The sequence below is a fragment of the Cygnus atratus genome, chromosome 1 (assembly GCF_013377495.2).
Source record: "Cygnus atratus isolate AKBS03 ecotype Queensland, Australia chromosome 1, CAtr_DNAZoo_HiC_assembly, whole genome shotgun sequence".
Taxonomy (NCBI): domain Eukaryota; kingdom Metazoa; phylum Chordata; class Aves; order Anseriformes; family Anatidae; genus Cygnus; species Cygnus atratus.
This window is the reverse complement of record NC_066362.1, coordinates 1,141,026-1,155,196: the sequence shown is the minus strand read 5'-3', so window position 1 is coordinate 1,155,196 and position 14,171 is coordinate 1,141,026. Positions and strand designations below refer to the sequence as shown.

Below are 14,171 nucleotides of genomic sequence, written 5' to 3'. Positions count from 1 at the left end.
CGGGACAGACTGTTTAAATATATATTATATATTTTTTCTTTTTTTAGCTTTTTTCTTTTTGGTTTGGTTATTTTTTTTTTGTTTTTATTATTATTTGGTTTCTTTGGGGTTTGACCGAGCGCGGCGGAGACGGCTCGAGCGAGTGCAGGGACAGGGCTGGGAGATGGCCCCGGGCGCGCGGGGCCCCGCGGGCGCGCATGCTGTTCCGTCTGGTGTTGTAGCCATCTCGAGAACAATTAAACACAAAATTCCAAAAAAAAAAAAAAAAAAAAAGAAAAATAAATTAAAAACCCGCGGCTCCGCCTGGTTCTTGGGTGCACGCGGGGTGGGGAGGACGTCGTGGCTGGAGGGGCACCGAGGGCCTGGAGTGGTGGCGGTGGCCCTCGAGATGCGGTGTCCTTGCAGCGCTGATGTCCCCAGAGCCATTTGCCCCGCTGGCCCTGCTGGTGCTGGGTGTCCCCATCCTGGCCCCATTTTCTCGCCGTTTCTCCCCAAACCTGCCCGGGGAGCTGCGGCACCACACTCTTGGTCCCGTGTCTCTGCTGCAGCCTGGTGACAGCTCCCCGGCGGGCAAGCACAGCCCCGTCCCTGCCCCGTCGTGGTCCTGTGGTGCTGGGTGACCCCGTCTCCACCAGCCTGGCGGTGACATCAGGCACCATGGTGCCAGCGCGGGGCTGTCCCCATGTCCCCTCACTGGGGCAGGGACCCGGGCGGCAGCGCCCAGGGGCCGGGCTCGGTGCGCGCCGGGGGCTGCGGCAGGCGCTGCTGGCTCTGCCAGAGCTGGTAGAGCTCCTTGAACTGCTCCACCATCCTGTCCTTCAGGTCGGGGTGCGAGATCTGCAGCGGGATGCTGTCGGCCGACCACGACAGCTCCCCCGAGAACATCTCCAGCAGCAGCCGCGCCGCCACCGGCACCACCTGCAAGAGCCCCGCGCGTCAGCCCCGGCCCTACCGCTACCACCACCGGTGCCCCAGCGCGGTGCCGCTCGCCCCCTCACCTGCACCGTGATCAGCTTCTTCTCCTTGGGCTTCTGGTCCGGCCACTCCTCGCCGAAGCAGAAGAAGATCTCGAAGGGGGGCGGCGTGGTGGTCTGCCCCTTCTGGAACAGGATCAGGCCTGGGGGCCAGGCGCCGCGGTGAGGGGCAGCGCGGGCCCTGCTGGTGCTCCTTCCGGGTGGCAGTGCCCGTGCTGGCATTGTCCCCGTGCCGCCCGGTCCCTATGTGCTGCCCAATGTCCCCCACGCTGGCCTAAGTCCCTCGAGGCCATCCAGGCCCCATCTCCCAGCTGGTGTCCCCCATACTAATGTGGTGTCCCCCACGCCAACGTGGTGTCCCCCATACCAACGCGGTGTCTCCACGTCATCATGGTGTCCTTCCACCCCAGCAGGTCCCCATGTGCTGGTTGGTGTCCCCCGCACCAACGCAATGTCCCCCACACCAACATGATGTCCCCCATGCCAACGTGATGTCCCCCACGCCAACACACTGTCCCCCACACCAGGGTGTCTCCCACACCAACATGACGTCCCCTACACCAACACAACGTCCCCATCCCCATGGCGGGGGATGCAGGAGACGACCCCCAGCCTCTGCCCCCCACCCCTCACCGTTGAGAAACCCCTCGAGGCTGAAGAGCTTGGTCTTCTTCTCCCTCTCGATGGGGTTGGGGCCGGCGCAGTGGGCGGCGCAGGGCCCGCTCCAGAAGACCTTGCACTGGCAGAGGCGGATGGCGTAGATGTCCTGGCCCTGCAGCTCCAGGATGAGCCCGCGGTCGAGCACGTCCAGCAGCTGGTGGGTGTAGAAGCGCTGCTTCTCGTTGGGGATGCCGTCGGCGGCGGGGAAGCGGACCTGCTCCAGCGTCAGCGGCCCGAAGAGCTCCACCTGCTCCTGCGTGGGCTCCAGGCTGCTGTGGAAGAGGCGGCAGCCGTGGGGGTTGCTGATGGTGAGGACGCAGACCTGGCGGCCCCGGTACTGGAACTTGAGCTCCAGGTCGGTCACTGCCGGAGGGACGGGCGCCTGAGCCACGCGCCGGCAGCGCCCCACAGGCACCCCGGGTCCGGCCACCCCATAGCTGTGCCCCCGTTGTCAGACACCATGGTCAACCCCACGCCCATGCTCTCTCACCCCCAACCGCCCCACGGCCACCCCACTCCTTTGGCCACCCACCCCATAGCCACGCTCGGCCACCCCACACCCATGACCAACCAGCCCACGGCCACCCCACAGCCATGCTCCCACCGCCACCCCAACGTCAGCCCCGTGCCCATCCACGCCCAACCACCCCATGGCCACCTTCAGCCACCCCCACGGCCTCATCTGTGTCCCCCTAGCGTCATCTGCCAACCCCACGGCCACGTTCAGCCACCTCACACCCACGACCAACCACCCCACAGCCATGTCCAACCACCCCACGGCCACCTTCAGCCACTCCGTGGCCACCTCACACCCATGGCCAATGGCCACAGCCATGCCCAACCATTGCCAACCACCCCATGGCCCCCCACATCCATGTTCCCCCACTGTCCTCCATCACTGTCAACCCCCATAGCCACGTCCAACCACCCCATGGCCACCCCACAGCCATGTCCCACCACCCCAATGCCCATTGGCAACCACCCCACAGCCCCCTCATTGTCAACCCCACGCCCACCTCATAGCCACCCCATGGCCACCCCACACCCGTGGCCAATGCCCACCCACCCCACGCCCACCCCCACCCACGGGTGCTCACGTGGCAGCAAGTGGGGGCTGATGAGCAGGTTGGGAACCCCGTGCTCCATGGGCGCCAGGGCGGCTGGGGGGGGCGCGGTGCCGGCGGCGCCGGGGGGCAGCTCGGGGGCCGCCACCGCCCCCCCGGGCAGGAAGGGCCCCACGGGGCAGGTGCTGCCAAAGGGGGGCTCCTCCTTGGGCCAGGGGTAGGGGGGCAGCAGGTCCCTGGCGTGGACGGTGGCGTCTGGGGGGCAGCGGGGTTGGGGGGCGGCCGAGGACGCCCCCACCTCACCGCCCCCCCACGGGGCACCCCCCGCGGCCGGCTCACCATCGATGCTCAGGGACATCAGCTTCTGCAGCTGTGAGGCAGAGAGCATGGGCAGTTATGGGGTGAGGGACCCCCAAGTGTGGGGCAGGGGGGCTGCCCCCCCCCGATGCCCCATAGGTACCTGGCTCACATCCTCCTCCCCGCTGCAGCTGAAGTCGTCCCCGGCCACCGCTTCTGCGAGGGAGAGAGGGGAATGGGGCACTGAGGGCTTGTGGCGTGCTGGGGACTTGTGGGGTACTGGGGGGTCCCATGGGGTGCCGGGGACTTGTGGGGCGCTGAGGGCTTGTGGGGTGCTGGGGACTTGTGGGGTGCTGGGGGGTCCCATGGGGTGCCGGGGACTTGTGGGGCGCTGAGGGCTTGTGGGGTGCTGGGGACTTGTGGGGTGCTGGGGGGTCCCATGGGGTGCTGGGGACTTGTGGAGCGCTGAGGGCTTGTGGGGTGCTGGGGACTTGTGGGGTGCCAGGTCCTTGTGGGGTGCTGAGGCTCCCAAGGGGTGCCAGATCTTTGTGGGGTACTCGGGACTTGTGCGGCATTGGGGGGGGGTCCCATGGGGGTGCCAGGGACTTGTGGGGTGCTGGGGCATTGCAAGGTGCTGGGGCCCCATGGGACCTCTAGGAACTTGTAGGGTGGTGGGGGTCCCATGGGGTGCCAGATCTTTGTGGGGTGCTGGGGACTTGTGGGGTTCCAGGTTCCTGTGGGGTGCCGGGGGTTCCATGGGGTGCCAGATCCTTTTGGGGTGCTGGGGACTTGTAGGGTGCTGGAGACTTGTAGGGTGCTGGGGGTCCCACAGGGTGCCAGATCCTTTTGGGGTGCTGGAGCCTTGTGGGACCCTGTGGCCCCATGGGGTGCTCAGGACTTGTGGGGCGTGGGTGCCCCCCTGGCTGCTGGGTCCACCTCGTGCCCCCTACCTGCGCTGTCGGCCTCGCACACCTCGTACACCTTGTAGGGCTTGGGGGGTGCGTCCTTGGTGCCGTCGTAGCGCAGGCGGAACTCGCGGCTCTTGTTGAGGGCGCAGCGCAGGTTGGCCTTCCACTTGGCGGGGTCGGGCTCGTCCACCCCCTCCGTGAACTTCCCCGTCTCCATGGCCCACGCCTGGGGACGCGGCGAGGAACAGGGTCAGGGATTTGGGGTCAGGGAAAGGGTCGCTAGGGTTGGGGTCACTAGGGATAGGGTCATTAGGTCAGGGTCACCATGGAAAGGGTCATTAGGGTTAGGGTCACTAGAGTTGGGGTCAGCTGGGATAAGGTCATCAGGGTCACTGGGGAAAGGGTCATTAGGGTCAGGGTCACTAGGTATAGGGCCATTAGGGTCACTATGGATAGGGCCACTAGGGTCAGGGTCACTATGGAAAGGGTCATTAGGGTTAGGGTCACTTGGGATAGGGTCACTAGGGAAAGGGGAGAAGGGTCTCTAGGGATAGGGTTAGGGTGTTTAGGTTAAGGTCATTAGTGATTGGGTTAGAGTCATTAGGGCTATGGCCATTAGGGTTAGGATCACAGATAGGCCCGTTAGAGCTATGGTCATTAGGATTAGGATCATGGATGGGGACATTAGAGACAGGGTCAGGGTCATTAGGGTTGGGGTCACTAAGATAGGGTCACAGATGGGCTCATTAGGGTTAGGCTCACGGATGGGGTCTTTAGAATTAGGATCAGGGATGGGCTCGTTAGAGTCAGGGTTGTTAGGGATATGATCACTGATGGTCTCATTAGGGTTAGGACCATGGATGGGCTCGTTAGGGTTAGGACCATGGATGGGCTCGTTAGGGTTAGGACCATGGATGGGCTCGTTAGGGTTAGGACCATGGATGGGCTCGTTAGGGTCAGGGTCACGGCCAGGCCCGTTCGAGGCGGGGCCGTTGGGGCCGCGTTCCACGCGTTGGGCGGCGCGGTCCCACCTTGAAGATGGTGCCGTCGTCCTCCTGCGGCGGGAGGTGGCGCGTGGCGTGGTGCCAGGGGATGCAGAAGAGGCGCTGCCGCTTGTCCACCCACTGCAGCCCCGGGTAGCGCTGGCTCTCCACCTGCGCCAGCAGCCACGGCTTCAGGCGGACGCGGCGCGGCGGCGCCGTCATGGCGGGGGGTGGTCGACAGTCACCTGTGGTCACCTCCTGTCACCTCCGGTCACCTGTGGTCAGACGTGGTGACCCGTCACATCCAGACAGGGTCACCTCTGGTCACCCATCACCCGTGGTCACCCATCACCCACGGTCACCCATCACCCATGGTCACCCATCACCCACGGTCAGCCGTGGTGACCCATCACACCCAGACAGGGTCACCCATCACCCATGGTGACCCATCACCTGTGGTCAACTGTGGCGACCCATCACACCCGGCCACCTCTGGTCACCCATGGTCGTCTATCATCCATGGCCACCCATCACCTGTAGTCACCTGCCACCTATAACCTACGGTCAACTGTGGTGACCCATCATACCTAGCCACCTCTGGGCACCCATGGTCATCCATCATCCATGGTCAGCGATCACTCATGGTAACCCACCACCTATGGTCAACTGAGGTGACCCATCACACCCAGCCACCTCCCATGGCCACCCGTCATCCGCGGTCAGTGAGCACCCACGGTCACCCATCACCTGTGCTCACCCATCACCCATGGTCAGCCATGGTGGGCCACCACACCCACCCATGACCACCCATCACCCATGGTCAACTGAGTTTACCCAACACACTCAGCCACCTCTGCGCACCCAATGCACCCGGTTGCCCACCACCCGTGGTCACTTAGGGTGACCCAGCACCTATGGCCACCCATCACCTGTGGTCAACTGAGGTGACCCATCGCACCTGGCCACCCATGGTCACCCAACACCCATGGTCACCCATCACCTGTGGTCAAGTGAGGTGACCCATCATACCCAGCCACCTACGGGCACCCATGGTCATCTATCATCCATGGTCACCTATTGCCCATGGCCACCCATCACCTGTGGTGACCCAACACACCCAGTCATGGCCACCCATCACCCACGACCACCCATCACCTGTGGCCATCTCTGGTGACCCATCACACCCAGCCTCCTCTGGGCACCCATCACCCATGGTCACCCAACACCTATGGTCAAGTGAAGTGACCCATCACACCTGGCCAGCTCTGGGCACCCATCACACCCAGTCGCCCACCACCCGTGGTCACTTAGGGTGACCCAGCACCCATGGCCACCCAACACCTATGGTCAAGTGAGGTGACCCACCACACCTGGCCACCCATGGTCACCCAACACCCATGGTCAACTGAGGTGGCCCATCACGCCCGGCCACCCGTGGTGGTCACCCACCACCCATGGTCAGTGACCACCCACGGTCACCCACCACCTGCAGCCATCTCTGGTGACCCATCACACCCATCACCCATGGCCACCCACCACCTGTGACCACCTCTGGGTGCCCACCCACCCTCCCCCTATGGTCACTTAGGGTGCCCCACCACACCGGGCCACCCCCGGTGATGCCCCCCACCCACCCATGGGACCACCACCACCCAGTCGTGCCAACCCCCCCGCCATGACCAAGGAGGAACCGGAGAGGGGGGGACCCGAAAGCGGAACCGCTCCCCCCAAAAGGAGAAGTGACACCGGGGGGGGGGGGGGGGGGGGTGACATCGTTGGGGGGGGGGAGGGGCACAAAGTGACCCCATGGGGGGGGGTTGGGGGGGGGGGGTTGGGGGGGGGGGGGGCATGAGGCCACCCCCGCACCGCCCCACCCCCCACCCTAGGGTGGTGTCATGCGTGGGGGGGGACTTTTTACCCTCCCCCCATTCCCCCCCCCATTGGGGTGCCCGGGGGAGGGGGGGAGAGGGGTCGGGGGGGGGGGGGGGGGGTGTTCCAGGTGTGGGGGAGGGGAATTTGGGGGTGGGATTTTTTTGGGGGGGGTCACAGACTTTTGGGGGGGGAGGGGGAGGCAGCGGTGCGGGGGGGGGGGCCACGCGTGTGCATACGCACACGCGTGGCCCCCCCCCCCCCCCCCCGGGGTTCTCGCCCCTCCCCCACACCCCCTCCCTTCCCCCACACCCCCCTCTCCCCCCCCGAATCCCCTCCCCCCCCCTTTAGGACCCCCCCCCAGCTCTCACCCGCGCCCCCCGGGTCCGGCCGCCGCCGCCGCCGCCTCCTCGCAGCGCTTCCGCACGGCGCGCCTCATTTGCATGTCGTTTGCATCTCATTTGCATGCGCCGCGCCCTCTCCTCTCCCTCCCCCCGCCCCTTCGGGGAAGCCCCGCGGTGGGCGTGGCCGGCTCGCTCCCAGGCGGGCTGCGATTGGTTGGTTGCTGGTATGGGCGGGGCTTAGGAGTGCTGGCTGCACGGGGTGGGGCCCCCCGGTGTGGCCGCTTTAAGAGGCGCTCCTCCCGCCCCCTCGGAGCGGGGATTGGCTGGCTTTGCCGCCTTCCCTCACGCTATTGGGCAGCGCGGCCGTCAGGCAGCGGGGGCGGCTCCCGCTTCTTCCGGCTGGGGAAGCGGGCGTTGCCTAGCAACGCGGCAACCCAGGCCTGAGGCCTAGGCCCAGGCCCAGATCGATTGTTATTGCTGGCGTTTTAATTCGTGTTTTGTAGTGTTTTGTATTGCCAGCATCGCTACTGCTATTAGCTTATATTATTGCTATTTATATTATATGTTATATTATTTATATTATATATAACATTATTATTTTACATCATTATTGCCATTACCATTATATTATTACCATCATCTTCCTCATTAGTATTGTTATCGTTATATTACCATCATCATCCTCATTATTGTTACCATTACATTATTACCAACCACCTCATTATCCTCATTAGTATCGTTATCGCTGCATTATTGCCCTCGTCCTCGTCATTCCCACTATGTAATAACTGATAGCATTATAGTAATAACTGATACTGTTATCGTTATGTTACCACCATCATCCTAATCATTCTCGTTATCGTTACCATATTACCATCATCCTCCTCATTCTCATTAATATCGTTATAATACCATCCTCATCCTCATCATTCTCACTATTATTTTTATCATATTACCATCCTCAACCTCACTATCACTATCATTATCATTATTACCATCATCCTCATCCTCCTCATTATCGTTGCCGTTACATTACCACCATCCTCACCCTTATCATTCCCACTATTATCATCTTCATCACCCTCACCATCCCCACTGTTGTTACCGTTCTATTACGTTGACAATATTATCGTTATCGTCACGTTATTGCCATCCTCACCCTCATTATCCTCATCATTTTCAATACATCCTTACCACCCTCCTCATCCTCCTCCTCATCATTACCATTATATTATCACCACTCTCTCCCCCCACTGTTATTATCATTGCTGTTATATTATTACCACCACCATCCTCCCCCTCCCCACCCTCACCGTTCCTGTTCTATCCCCCCTCTGCCCCTCCATCTCCCTCCCCACCATCCTTCCCCCTATGTCCCCGCTCCCCTTCCCACCCCAGTGCCCGCTCCCCCCCCCGGTGCAGCCCCGGAGGTGTCCAGGAAGCTCTGCGGGCTCACCGCCCTCCTGGTGCCCACCACTTTCCCATCCTCCCGAGTTTCGGGAGCGCCACGTTGATTTAATTTTAATTTCCCGGGGCCTGAGCCACGTCCCGTGTCCCCGTCAGCCATCTGGGCCCCGGCTCGTTACGGCATGGCGCTGCAGCATGGGCAGTGAGGAGGGACACCCCAGAGCCACAAGATGCATGTTGGAGGGTGGTAGAGGCACGAGGAAGGCCGGCCGTGCCCGCTCGCATCACTGCATTTGCCCACATCCTGCCTAGGAGCACTGCGCGCCCTTCTAACACCACTCCTGGGTCCAGGTCCCGTGGCCGTGCCCCATGGGGCACTCAGTGACAAGAGACGTGGCACTCTCCATGCCACATCGCGGCTCCTGCTGGCCTCCACACACCGACAGCCCGGCCAGGAGTCCCCTCCACCGGGGGTCCCAAGGTGCAGAAAACGGGTGGGTGCAGCCCCCCGGGTGTCCCCGTCCCCGTGTGTGGGCGGCTGGGGGCACCCCGCAACACACACAAGGGGATCGGGGCCGGGTATGGCCACGTCTCGGGGCTCTCCCCTCGCCCCCGGGGCCATGAGGGGACGCGGGGGGTGGGCACGTGCCGGGTGCGCTCCCCACCGCCAGGCGCTGCTGGCCCGCGCCGCCCCCGCGCCGAGCGCCCGTGGCTTTTTATGGGCAGAGCGCGGTTGTTTGCAGCTTCCTGGCCTCTAAGATCATCCGCAGCACCCAGGCGGCCGCGCTGACGAGGGGCCATGGAGCGAGGGGCCCGCCGGCACCGCTACCGGCGCGCTGCTGACCTCGGAGACGCTCCCAGGCCCCGTGAGGAGCAGCAGCAGCAGCACGGCCATGGGTAGAAGTGCCGGGGCCAGCGCCCGCAGCGGGTGATTCCACAAGAAAACGCCGAAATCGAGCAGAGTTGGAGTGCCACTGAACTGGAATTAATTTCGGGCCCCCCGCTCGCTGACTGAGCTCGAGGTTCCTGGTTTAAGCAGCCTTAATTAAATCAATCTGCTCCGGGAGCAGGAATTCCCCCTGATTTTTTCTCTCTGGCAGCGCCAGCAGGCGGCCGCGGCAGGGAGGACGGAGTGGCCGGAGGCCAGGAGCCTGCGGCACGCGTGGGCACGGCGGCGGGGGCCTCCCGCTGCGGGACGGGGACTCCCGTCCTCCCTTCGGCCACCGTTTGCGGGCTGCGGGCTCCCCGAGCGCCGGGCGAGCAGCTCAGGAGGAGGAGCGCCCCGGCACCGAGCCCGCTGCGGCCTCCCGAAATAGCTGTTGGCGGCACGGGGGGATTAACGGGGGCATTCCTCGGCCCCTCGGCCTCGCCGCGTGCTGCTCGTTGGTCGCTCTGTGTGCCCGAGGGCACGTCCTTCGCCCCGCAGGCCGGGGTTTGGTTTGTGCTCGCCTGTCGTCCCCTCCTGGCACCGCTCCCCAGGGATGCACAGCACAGGGCACATGGATGGGATGGGGCCGTGCCCATCTGTCCGGGCCCTCGGTGTCCGTCTGTCTGGGCTCTCGGTGCCTGAAGCGCTGCGTGTGTTGGCGTGGGATGCTGCAGTGTGCCGAGGGAAGGAGGCGGGGGAAGGTGCCCCCACCCCGTGGCCGTCCCCGTCTTCATTTGTGCCTGTGCAGCGGCACGTCGCCCGGCAAAATCCTCCAGTTCTGGCTACAGATCTGGTCGTGGTGGCGAGATTCCTTTCGCCTGACTTCAGCCTCTCGAAAGGAGGCTCCCACGGAGGGAAACTGAGGCACAGGAGCCGGTCCTTCTCTGTCGGCCTCCCATTCCTCGTTCTCCCAGGCTGCGCCTCGTGGTGGAGCCGCTGCCACCACCGGTCCCGGTGTCACCTTCACCCCACCATGGGTGCAGTGCAGCCGCCACCGAGCCCGAGGCTGGGCCACCCTCTCCCATCAGACTTTTACAACCTCCTGTGTTTTTCTTCTTGTCCGTGTGGGTGAGCGCCGTTTGTCTGTCCTCTCCTCCTGGGCCATGGCTCCCAGGCCTCTGGCTGTCGTCCGCGCTGCCATGGGAGCACGCACGCCAGATTGTATTAAATTTATCCTAATTTGGGGTCTTGTTTTAGAGGCTAACCCACCTCGACTGCCACGGGCAATACACAGCACGTGGAGAGCGCCCCAGAAAGCATCAAATCCCGTGATCGTGTCTCATGGGGTGGCAACGCCTCGTGTGGGAGCCTCGCGGTCCTCCCGTGGCAGCCTTCGGAGGCCACCAGCTCCCGGCGTCCCGGGGGGCCAGGAACTGCCCTGGATGCCTTCACACTTGTGGATGCAGTGTGCAGAGGGAAGGAGGCATGGGGTGGGCTGGGGCAGGTGCCCCCACCCCATGGCCGTCCCCATCTTCATTTGTGCCTAAGCGGCAGCGTGTTGCCCGGCAAAATCCTCCAGTTCTGGCTACAAATCTGGTCGTGGCAGCGAGATTCCTTTCACCCGACTTCAGCCTCAAAAGGAAGCTCCCACGGAGGGAAACTGAGGCACGGAGCCCGTCCTTGGCCTCACGCTCCTCGTTCTCCCACAGCGCCGGCAGGGAGCGAGGCCGCCCCGAAGCGGGCGCCCGCGAGGCACCTGCCGCATCGGCCCCGCGCTGACAAAGGGCGCTTTATTTCCAGCGGGACGCGCCGCGGCCGAGCTTCCCAGCTGTCGCACCTCGTCACGGCCCCGATGCCTCAACCACCGGGGCACCGGCCGTAACCCACGGCCGCGCTCCGGCAGCTGCTCGGCGACAGGGGCTGTGCTTCACTTCGTCGTCCCAGCGGTGCTTCGAGGGCCCGGGGCTTGAAACGAAAGCGGCTCCTGGTCCGCGTCCAAAGCGGCGGCTGAGGGCAAGGCGATCGGCACGGCGAGCTCGCAACATCCACCAGCACCAAGGTCATCTGCCCCGAGCCTGCCCGCTCGCGGGGCGCGCGGCGAAGAGACAAACAAGGATGCGGCCAGAAGGTGGTTAATGAGTAACGCCTCTCCTAATCCGCTGCCTCTGGTAGAGGTTAAAGGTGTAATTAGCAGGCGTCCAGCACCTCCAAAAATCGGGATTCTATTTACTGAGAAATGAAGTGGGAGCTCTGTGAAGCCGTGGTCTTGTGCCTGCACCCGTTACAGATAACGCTATGAGCAAGACGAGACCTGAGGAGGAAGGAAACATCTCCAGGCAGTGCCGCCGAACGGCACCGCGCTGAGAAAACAACACCAGCGGGATCAAGGGATTAGGAACCCTGAAACAGGAAAAAAGGAGTCAGGGCGGTGGGTTTTACCTCATGCACAACGCTGGAGGGAAAGCAGGGTATCCAGCTGCAGCGTGTCAGCGTTTTTACGGGACTCTGAGAGGCTGGAAGAACTAAAAAAAGAATCTATGAAAATGGTCTGACCCTTGGAGAAAATGCCTTTTACGAGGCACTTGGAGCCAGCGTTTTGTTAGCTCATCGCGAAGGAGACGTGACTTGGATCCTGCACACGAGCACCTCTGCAAGGGGAATATACAAGGGTCCTGCAAGCAGTGAGGAACGTTGTAACGAAAAGCTGCAATGAGGAGTGATGGGGACAGAGTAAAAAGTTGACCCGACGGCCGTCAGGCACTTCTTTGGGACGGCCGGAGCAGCGGGGCAAGCTCATAGTCCCTGGGGCTCATGAGCCCGCGGCCTGGCCACCCGCAGCGGGAGCTTGTGCCCAGATGGATCCGGGTGGAGATTTTTATCAGTAACACCGTCACGGTGGAAAGCAGAGGGCACCCTAACCTCCTCGGAGGGGTCAGTAGGGAGAACATACCCTTCCTGCCAGAAAACTACGGGAGGAGCCTCAAATTACCGCTCCGTTCTCCCCGCTGTGCTCTCTGCTGGACCAACACCGATCAGAACACAGCCAGAATTCCAGCACAGCGCCTGGGCTGAGTCACTGGTAAAACCCCGTGGGGCTTGAGCGGCAGCGTCAGCCCTTGGCCTCGCGGGCGCGCAGCGCGGCCAACGGCGCTCTCACGCTCCTCGCACCCCGCGGCCTCTCGCCGAGCTCGGGGCCGTGCCGTGGCTGCTGCTCCATGTGGGATCCTGCTGGGATGCGCTGCAGAGGACGGTGCTGGTACCAGTGCTCCTTGCTCCTACCTCCCCATTCTTCCCCGCAGCCTGCCCTCGCCACACCCAGGCAGGATCTCACGGAGTGTTCCCGGCACTCGGGGGCTTATCAGCAGCCGTGCGATATCAGGAGCTTCCCTTCAAGCCTTTAAATCCGGTTTTATAACAATGCCAGCTTCTCCGTAACAAAAAGGAAGGGGAAAAAAGTTTCCAGTCTCCCTGTGTGTAAAGAAAAGTTTGAAAGCACAAAGATTAAAGTTTTTAAAACACACAAACAGCCCCCCCTTTCATTTAAAAAAAAAAAACATATTTCATTTTAAGAAATCATTTTAAGATTAAGAAATCATATTAATCATTTCATTTTAAGATTTTAAACTCTGCCCACAGCCCTCTGATAGGGACCAGCTACACCACACACACAGTCTCACACAACCCATCGCTGCTGCAGATCATGATTTGAAAGAGCGATGTTGTTTTAAATGTGGTTATTTTATTATCTTCTGGTATCAGCACTACAGAGATTAAAAAAAAAAAAAAAAAAAAAACAACATGACAAAGTGCTATTTTTTCAAGGAACTTTCACATACATTTTTTTCGGCTCGTGAGTTAACAGTTGGGGTGAGCTCTAAAATGTCAGCTGGCTGGAGCAGCCTGCAAAATTGCTCACCGTGACACAAAGGGTGGGAATCGTCTCATCTTACTGCAAGCATCCAGCGCAAGCATCTGCCATGGAGCGCGAAGCCCAGCTCCCTCCAGAGCCCAGCGAGAAACGCTCCCGGAGGGTACAATTCCTCTGACCTAATTTAGGCATTTACTCTAGGATGAGATGAATCATGCCCTGGAAGTGCCTATTTCTTTCCAGTGACTACAGCGGGAGTCTAGACGGCCAGCACAGATGTGAACGCGTGCATCTCATCCGACGTGATTAAGACCTGACCTCACCGATAGCGCTATTTGGCCGGGGCTCAACGGCGAGCTGATGTGTCATGATACGCTGAGGCAGTGCGGAATTAAATAGCAACATGATGCTGCTCCGGGGCGATCGAGTAAAATGGATGACCGGCTTGGACTTCGGTAACGCGCAGCATTCCCTCCCGATGGGATCACCTCGTGCCACACAGCTCTAACATCACGCAGCATTTTTAATCCAAAATGGACTTAAACTTGTAAAATTTGCCGTCCGCTCACCAGCATAGCGTCCCTGTGCTGCTTGTGTTTATTTTTGGCCCGCTGCAGTCACGGCGCCTCGCAGCGTGACGAGGACTCCCAGCAGGACGCCCGCCACGGTGACACGGCCAGTGCCGCTCGGCATCACTGCTCTGTCACGACACGGGCTGATGACTTGCAGAAAATAGACTCCCCAATCAGTAGGACTGTAAAGTAGGTGTGTTTATTCAGCGCTGGGCAGCACGGGGGTAGTCCCATCAAAGTCGTGCCCGCCCGACACGGCAATTTGCCATGGCTATACACAGTAAAGAGTTATATACACATGAAGTTTCACGATGCGCCTATACACATGCATAACCTGTCCCCGCTTCGTATTAAAAT

At 61.6% G+C, this 14,171-nt stretch overlaps 1 protein-coding gene across 2 annotated transcripts; it reads right to left on the bottom strand.

The window, feature by feature from the left end:
- Window positions 1-15: 15 nt before the first annotated feature.
- On the bottom strand, window positions 16-7,214 carry IRF5 (interferon regulatory factor 5). Of its 2 annotated transcripts, XM_035571250.2 has the most exons (9): window positions 7,127-7,214; window positions 4,935-5,161; window positions 3,946-4,129; window positions 3,159-3,211; window positions 3,038-3,068; window positions 2,732-2,953; window positions 1,608-1,997; window positions 999-1,117; window positions 16-918 (listed from the first exon to the last, which is right to left on the bottom strand). In XM_035571250.2, exons 2-9 carry the CDS (start codon window positions 5,106-5,108, stop codon window positions 691-693), a joined length of 1,401 nt encoding a protein of 466 aa, XP_035427143.1. In that variant the 5' UTR covers window positions 5,109-5,161; window positions 7,127-7,214; the 3' UTR covers window positions 16-690. The 2 variants fall into 2 exon arrangements, with proteins under 2 accessions (XP_035427143.1, XP_035427142.1); XM_035571249.2 differs by having other exon boundaries at window positions 2,732-3,068.
- Between the last annotated feature and the right edge of the window lie 6,957 nt (window positions 7,215-14,171).